The 7937-nt window shown below is 41.3% G+C and overlaps 1 protein-coding gene across 1 annotated transcript; it reads right to left on the bottom strand.

The window, feature by feature from the left end:
- Nucleotides 1-1675: 1675 nt before the first annotated feature.
- Nucleotides 1676-6660, bottom strand: uchl1 (ubiquitin carboxyl-terminal esterase L1 (ubiquitin thiolesterase)). Its single transcript, XM_053415528.1, has 9 exons — nt 6628-6660; nt 6526-6537; nt 6005-6133; nt 4380-4521; nt 4022-4107; nt 3520-3567; nt 3183-3252; nt 3026-3084; nt 1676-2685 (listed from the first exon to the last, which is right to left on the bottom strand). Exons 1-9 carry the CDS (start codon nt 6658-6660, stop codon nt 2602-2604), a joined length of 663 nt encoding a protein of 220 aa, XP_053271503.1. The 3' UTR covers nt 1676-2601.
- Nucleotides 6661-7937: the final 1277 nt, after the last annotated feature.

Raw genomic sequence — 7937 nt, 5'->3', positions numbered from 1 at the left:
AACAACACATTATGTGCCTCCGGCCCCCCCACACACACACAAAGGTCAACATCAGCCATGTTTGATTGTGCACTAATCTGTCGGGGTTAGTGCCCAGTCAAATGGGTCATTAATCTTGATATAAATCAGGATTCGACTTCTCATGGTGTTGAAATAATAAGCACAACTCTGGAAGACAACACGAGGACCAGAGGAGGAAGCAGAGGAAGAGACGGAAGTGGAATTGTTGCTTCGGTGTCACGATAACGATGCAGAGCCAGATCCATCAGCTCTGGACGCAGCATGTGAGAAGTCTGAGGCTGGTGATAGAAAAGATCCAACAGAGAAATCAAGCCAATTATAACTTTATTCTCGTAGTATTCAAATTTATTAGAATAGAACATATAGTACATATGTAATGAAGTTATGAGGTACAGTTTATACTATGTACCTGATCAAAGCTTAAAGGTATTATCTGTGTAATGTCCAGTGCACAAAGAATGCAGTGGCTTTAAGTTCCACTGCTCAACTTTTCCTCGTGCCCTCGCGCAGGAAATATTTCAGGCAAATAAATTCTGATGTAGAATTAATTCTCTTATTGATTCAAATATTTGTTGGTTTCACAGACGTATGAGAGTCTGAACCAGGATGTTAAACTCTCCAGATTCATAAAACTTGAAAACTGACCTAAATGTTCCCGGCCTGTATGCCCCATTTTGAATTTCACATTGTTTGTTTGACGTTCAAAATCAATGGCCTAGCAGTCGTCTATAATAATCAGTGCAGTTGATAACAGTGAGAGACACAATGGGGTTGAGTGTTGACGGTGTCTGCTCTTTCCTATTGAATGCAAATGTGACCTTTTCAAATGGCAGGTCAAACCATTATTTTCTGTGCGTGTTACTTTATTGAATCGCCTGAATAAAGGGAAAAGAGCTCACGCCAATTCAAAGACACAACAAAGGGACAAGCATCAGTTCTGTCCACAGTCCTTGTCCTCTGTCCTTTGGTTCTGTTTGAGTAAAGACGTCAGTAGGATCCTGTATCGGAGACGTGTTGGCCGCGATTAGCTTCACAAAGCTCTGTGTCACACTCCTCTGGTCTTTCACAGTCACTTAATACACCTCACATCACGCTGTGTCTGCTCTTTTTACCACAAAAAGAAAGTTCTTGTGTCGGTATCCACAGAGACGAGCTGAATCCCCACATCGACAACTCCTCCGTCCTCCTCCTCCTGTTTCAGCCGCTCAGAAGCTGAAACGTGTCCAAGAGCAGTCGGGACTCAGGATATTAACCACTTCATCCCCTCATGTGACAGAGAGTAGGAATGGGAGTCAGGTGAAGTGCACACACTGGTCCCAGTCAAGAGAAGAACATAGGTGTTAAAACAAGAGTCAGAAGAAACGTTCAGGATTAAGATTATTTTCTTAGAGCTCATAGTGAACTGTCCAAAATCTAAATATATTGAATTGATCATCATACGACACTGATCGCAACATGTGAAAAATAAAGTAAACTTTTAGAAGTTGGAGAATATCCTGATCGTATTGGACCAAACGCTTTGTGAATGTTGAACCAAAATAGTTGGAAATTCATTTGTTTTAATAGCAAAAATCAATGTAGAAACAACAAATGACACTTCATTTTTTTTTTTTGTTGCTTTATTGAATTCCCACAACTGCATCACCACCAGAACTACAGCAACACAGCATTTGGAAAGTGCAAAACTTAAAACAATTTAAACACAAGACATACAGAGCTAGTCACCTCTCAAACACATAACACTTTGTAGTCACTTCATGGGAAGTTTTGTGTGAAGACTTGCAGTGTTGTTGCATTTGACTTTACAGCATTTGTGGACTGTTAACCTAAAAATAACATTTTCAGATCGTGAAATTGACTTGGCAGTGACCTCAATATTATAATTACAATCCAGTGACCTAAACATTCTGAGATCCACCCCCTGTAGCTTGGAACTCAAAACTACTAGAAGAGAGAACAGCTTTTTAGAGAAATGTCAGAGTGACTGGAGAACATGACGTAAAAGGTCTCGTCCGTGCTCTTGAACAATGGTTAAATTATTCCCCCGGATCCAATTGGGCTCTTCTGAGGAATGTCAGATCCTCATAGATTCAACCACACAGCAACTGAAGGCATTCAGACTAACAGGCAAAAAACTGTCCCTGCACAAGTTTTCTGCCTTTAACTTCTAACTTTTATTGGCACAAAAGGTATCAGTCTTTCAAGTGATGCAGATGCACCAAGGATTGCACAGAAAAACTTGCGGAGCCCAACATAACAAACACACAAGCAGCAACTTCAAGTTGAACAATTTTCACTGCTAAATAATATCACAAATAGGAACATTTGGAGCAGCTTGTATCAGTGAGTGTCGGCAGAACAAAAGGATTCTATTGTGTTTGCGTGTGTGCATATGCTAAGGAATGCTTTGTTCATGAGATGAGTGCAGTATGTGGAAACAATATGTGCTTTATAGTGCATAGTGCCTGCAGATGTATGCGAGTGCAGGTCACCGTGTGTGCCTGCTGATTGTGTTTGCCATGTGAACACTTCAAAACATTTTTTTTTTTTAACGATTCGGCTCCGTTTCCTTCCAAATATCTAACTCTGACAAAGAGCCACGGCAGAGAACCGGACTTCACCCTTCTCTCTCTCCACGAATCCACTGCACACTTTGGCTGCATCCTGGAACCCATTCAGGAGAAGAAACAAAAAAACACAAGGAAATTGGATGTGTGTATATATATATATATCTGATGTATAATGCAGTTGTGAAATGACAAAATGTTGTGCGTTTATAAATGCTCCAAAAGAAATCACCAAAATATCACCACATTATGGTAACAACATTTGGTCAAATATGAATGAATTGAATTTATTAAGTGAGTCCAATGAACCAACATAACGTTTCATGCTCTATTTTTATTACTCATGCACATGGCGCCCTCTTATGGTAACTTGATGTTACAACCTAAAAGACCCGGGTCCCAGACACATTTACACGTCCGTCCATATGTTTACATACCGTGATGAAGGTTTCATCCTTGGTGGCTCCGTGCTTCACTGCTCCAGTCATTCGCCCATCTTAAAAAAAAGAATCAGATATTTTAGAATACAGTGACTGTGCCATCACACAAGTAAAAACACATACAGGAATCTGCATGATGTTTACATGTGCTTACCAAATTCATAGAGTTGTCCGTTTATATTGACAAAGGTGATGAAGTGGAAGTTGACTTTGTCGGCTTCAGGCTGTGAAAGTTAAAATATGTAGGAATATTATACTGAGTAAACAGTGCGATACAAAAAAAAGAGTCAGAGAAGACAAACACTGGAAAGCAAGTCTATCATGTACTATGTCCATGCATGGAATATTAAAAAAGAGGGAACATGCATATGGAAAGACAGAGGTGAATTTGAAAATCAACTTTTATCTAATACATATAACACACAATTCAGAGTAGTTATAAGTAATGTGTATGGAAAAACACCACAGAGTCATATAGGGAAGTATCTTACCCTGCACTGGCCCAGCTGTGCAGCCTCATTGTGAGCCTCAGAGATTGCCTGGAAAAAAAGGTCAGAACCTCTCAGTTAATACTGCTGGAACAGACCAATTCAAATATACATGGAAAGAAGTTTTAATAGAAACCCCACACATCAGGAATTCAGTGAGGAAAACAAAAGTTTCAAAAGACTTTTTAAAATGGAAAAACTGTTAATCAAACTGCCTTTGCAAGGGACAAGGATTAAAGCAGTGACTAGCGCCACCAAGTGTCGATACCATCAAATGCAATTTATGCAACTTTACAAGATATGGTTTACTCGAGTTTTACTCCCTTTGGCATTTATTCTTTATTTTGTCCATTATCTTATATTATTATATAAAACAGTAACCATATACACAAACACAAAGTTTTGATGAAGCTTTTTAATATCAAACTTTATCCTATGCTGATCAAAATTAGCTGTTTGCTCTTGTCATTTATTTTACATTTAACTGTCCATAATGCAGCGTTACCTTGTTCTTCTCCAGATGTTTGGCACGATCATCAGCAGACATGTTTTCAGTCTCGTCCAGAAATTTCTTCAGGTCAGAGTCAGCATCTGAAAACAAATTAAAGTGCACACAATTCAGTAAATGCTTGTGTATGTGCATCACATTTCCTAAAGAAGGGGTGAAGGAAATTCTGATATTTGTTTTTAAAATCAGTGATGTATGTTGGTGGCATGTGAAAAACAGAATAATATTTGTTAGATTTTAAGCATTGGAATAGAAAGGTGCAGGTATGAATAACGTCATTGAACTTGTTTAGTGAATAGACATTGTTTGGATGTTCTCACAATATTGGACCAGTATGCGTTTCCCATCCACTCACCAAAAGTCAGTTTGCTCTTGTTGTTGGCCACAGCGTGCAGCAGGGCGACGGTGCCACAGGAGTTAACTATTGTCTGCTTCAGGAAATAAACCTCAGATTCTCCAACCACCTTGTCTGCCTGCTGCTCCCTGAAAGACTCGTGCTGTCATGCACACAGATAAAAAGACACACACAGACAGAGAGCATGTTCATATCATCTGCCAATTAAAATGTGCATGTGAATGAAGAACAGGACCGGAAAGCACATCCAGGAAAACCAATAACATGTTGACAATTACTCGTTTGATTTATTTATGAAGCCAAAAATGAAATGTATCTAGTAAGATGATCTGCTTGTCTCTACTCTGTAGTAAATATGTCTGATTATTTTTTCTAGATTAATCGAACCTGTTTGGTCAATAGAACATGGGAAACCAGTTCAAATGCCTATCACAATTTCCCATCACACCAAGGTGACATCATCAAGTGTCTTGTTTCATATGACACAGTAAGATACTTGAATCAATATTTAAAGGATGGCAGGGTGGTGCAGTGGTTTGCACTGATGCCACACGGCCTCCTGTTGGGAGTTTGCATGTTGTCCCTGTGACTGATAGTTAGAAACCATATTGTCTGTAAGTGTGACTGTGAGTGAGAATGGGTAAGTTGGGCCTGTGATGAGTTCGGGAGGATGGATGGTTGAAGACTAGAATGTCTAAAAGTGTGTATATAACGTGCCTGGAATGGTGAAGGTTTGCACTTAAAATGTACTACTTTACTTTGATTTATGTGAATGCACAGTCTGCACTTTGTTCATAATCATGATATTCAGAGAATCATTTGAGGATTGGAATGATGCGGTTTGGCATCATGGGATTCCTTTGCCTTGGGGCTCCCATGAAGTCTCTTTGAAATGCTCTGGTCTACATAACAATATATTTCCCTGTATTGCCACAGTTAGAATAAACATATTGTTTTCACACAGGAAAGGGATCAGTGTGTACTTTCATACATATACATTAAAACCTGAACTTCAATGCAAGAAGGATCCCAGCTTGAATCTTTCGGTGTGGAGTTTGCTATGTTCTCCCTGTGTTAGCATGGGTTTGCTCTAGGCACTCCCACAGTCCAAAGACTGGTGTTAGGTTAGTTGGAAACTAAATTTAGAGTGAATGGTTATTTGCCCTGTGATGGGATTAGCTCCAGCCTCCGTGCGACCATCAAATCATGAGTGTTAATAATAGACAATAGAAGGATTATTGACAACATCTTGTGCCTTTATTTTGTTGCAGGTGGACATTTGTGTAAAACTAACTATTTCAAATTATCCTCCAAGTTACAAAAAATCAAATATTTAAGTCATTAACAAGAGAATGGATGGATGGACAATGAATGAATGAAATACATAAATATTTTATGTTTGCATAACAACTGCGTTTAATGAATAAGTTTGACTTGATTATTAGATTTCACATCGATTTAAAAAGGAGCCGAACAATTGCTGAATCACTTCCTCCTCAGCCGTGCCCTCCCTGCATCCCAGCCTGACCCCACCCAGAACAGCCTCTACCACTGGCTCACCCCGACCTCCTCTTCCTCTTCCTCCCCCTCCCCCTCCTCCTCCTCCTCCTCCTCATGGTTCCTACCTGTTGTGTCAGAGGGAAGAGCAGCATCAGGGCACAGCATGGCTCGCGCACGGCGGACAGTTGCTCTCCCTCCAGCCCCAGCACGTCCTCGAAGCGCCAGCTCTCACCTGCACCGAGCTTCACCATCATCTGAAACCCGGGGAGACACACGCACTTTCAGCGGGTGTCAGACATTTTGATGGGGGGGGGGGGGGGGGGTGTCACAGCGGCGGCGCCATGTGTCTGGGCGTGTTGGGAAAAAAAAGATGCTGCGTCGCGCTGCTGGTCCAGCGGGGCGGACCACACCCTTCAGCCCAGACGCGGGAAGGATGCTCGCGCGCATTGATTTAAAAATAAATAAACCGCTTCTCCTGTTGGTTTAATTTTATTTCCCCACCATTTTAAAACACACGGACCTCTTCACTAAAGCCCACATTGGTTATTTCAGCTGCTGCGTAGCGAGCAGGTGGCGTCTCCCTCCAACTAGCTAGCTAACTGTGAAACTTACCCAGAACAGCCGTCGCCATTGTTTTGTTACCCACCTTGTTCAGCATCTGAAAGAGACACAGAACAGCAGGTGAGCGACAGACGGAGGAGAAAGTTTAAGAAGATAAAATGACGAGTTGTCCCCCCACCACACGCACCTCCGGGTTGATCTCCATCGCGTTCCACTCCATGTTTCTAGCAGTGATTCGGGGATGACTCAGCGATGTTGAGGTGGACTCTTCTGCCGGTGCTCGGTTCTGAAAGATGAAGTTACACCGTGTTCACTTTATGTGGCCCCGGCTCGTACCATCTCCCCGGCAGACGCGGGGGTGGGCAGCTCTCGAATTACCCATGGTGCACTGATTTAGATGGAGCAGGTGTCCGGGAATATTAAAATTACATCGAGGTTTTTCATACTACACATTTTGCTGCTTAGTGGGACTGAATAAATGGCATGGTTTTTGAATACTGTGCTTATTCTTTTTCACCACTTAATATACATTCAATATACTCTCTCTCTCTCTCTCTCTCTCTCTCTCTCTCTCTCTCTCTCTCTCTCTCTCATACATATAAGATCATATATACACACACATATATACATATAAGCACACATATATATACACATACATACATATGCACCCATTGATATACACAAAAAGGGAAGAAAAAAACGATATAGAATAAAATATAAAGAATAATAATACTTATAATAATAATAGTACTGAAACAGACACATATCCATAAGTCATAAAGATGTGAGATCACTCCAGTTTCGTCAAAAGTGAGGTGTGTCCTCAACCTCGTTTATATAAAGACGGACAAGATAAAATTAAGTAAAGATGGACGACATCACAGCTCCAGTGAAAGTGAAGCCAAAGCCTCTCCATAGCCCCCTGGTGGCCGTGCAGGTCATAAACCCCCCTACGTGTCAAGGCTGATTCATGCTTCTGCATCGTTACACCACCAAAACACTAGTGGCGGTAGAGTTTTATGCTGGTGTTGGTGTCTTATGGTTTCCGGTCGTCTCTGTTTACTTTAGAGCAAGGGCGAAACTTACTAAGAGGATCATGTTGAAAATGAAGCTGATAAGAACTGCTGACCAATCACAGCATAGAGGACTGTGCTGATTGGTTGGCTAATAGGACATGAGCCAATCTAAAAAGTCAAAGCACACAGTAAATACTTTTCTCTTGTAGATGGATTCCGTCATTTTATGTAGTGATCTTATCACTCTGGTGTTTGTCCTAGTGCAAATTTGCCAGCTAGATTTGGTTTTAATTAGTTGTTTGGTGCTATAAAAACTGGTTGAAACTTCCTGACTGACGGCTGAGACTGACTCACGATTGATCAAGCATGTTTATCGCGGGTCTGGAGCCAATGAAAGCCAACACTGGGCGAGGGGTACACCCTGCACAGGTTGCCAGCGTATCCCAGGGCTGACCTATAGCACTCAGAGAAAACTCAGTCA

This window comes from Pleuronectes platessa, chromosome 3 (assembly GCF_947347685.1).
Source record: "Pleuronectes platessa chromosome 3, fPlePla1.1, whole genome shotgun sequence".
Taxonomy (NCBI): Eukaryota; Metazoa; Chordata; class Actinopteri; order Pleuronectiformes; family Pleuronectidae; genus Pleuronectes; species Pleuronectes platessa.
Note: the sequence above shows the minus strand (reverse complement) of the source record. Positions and strands in the feature narration are given on the sequence as shown.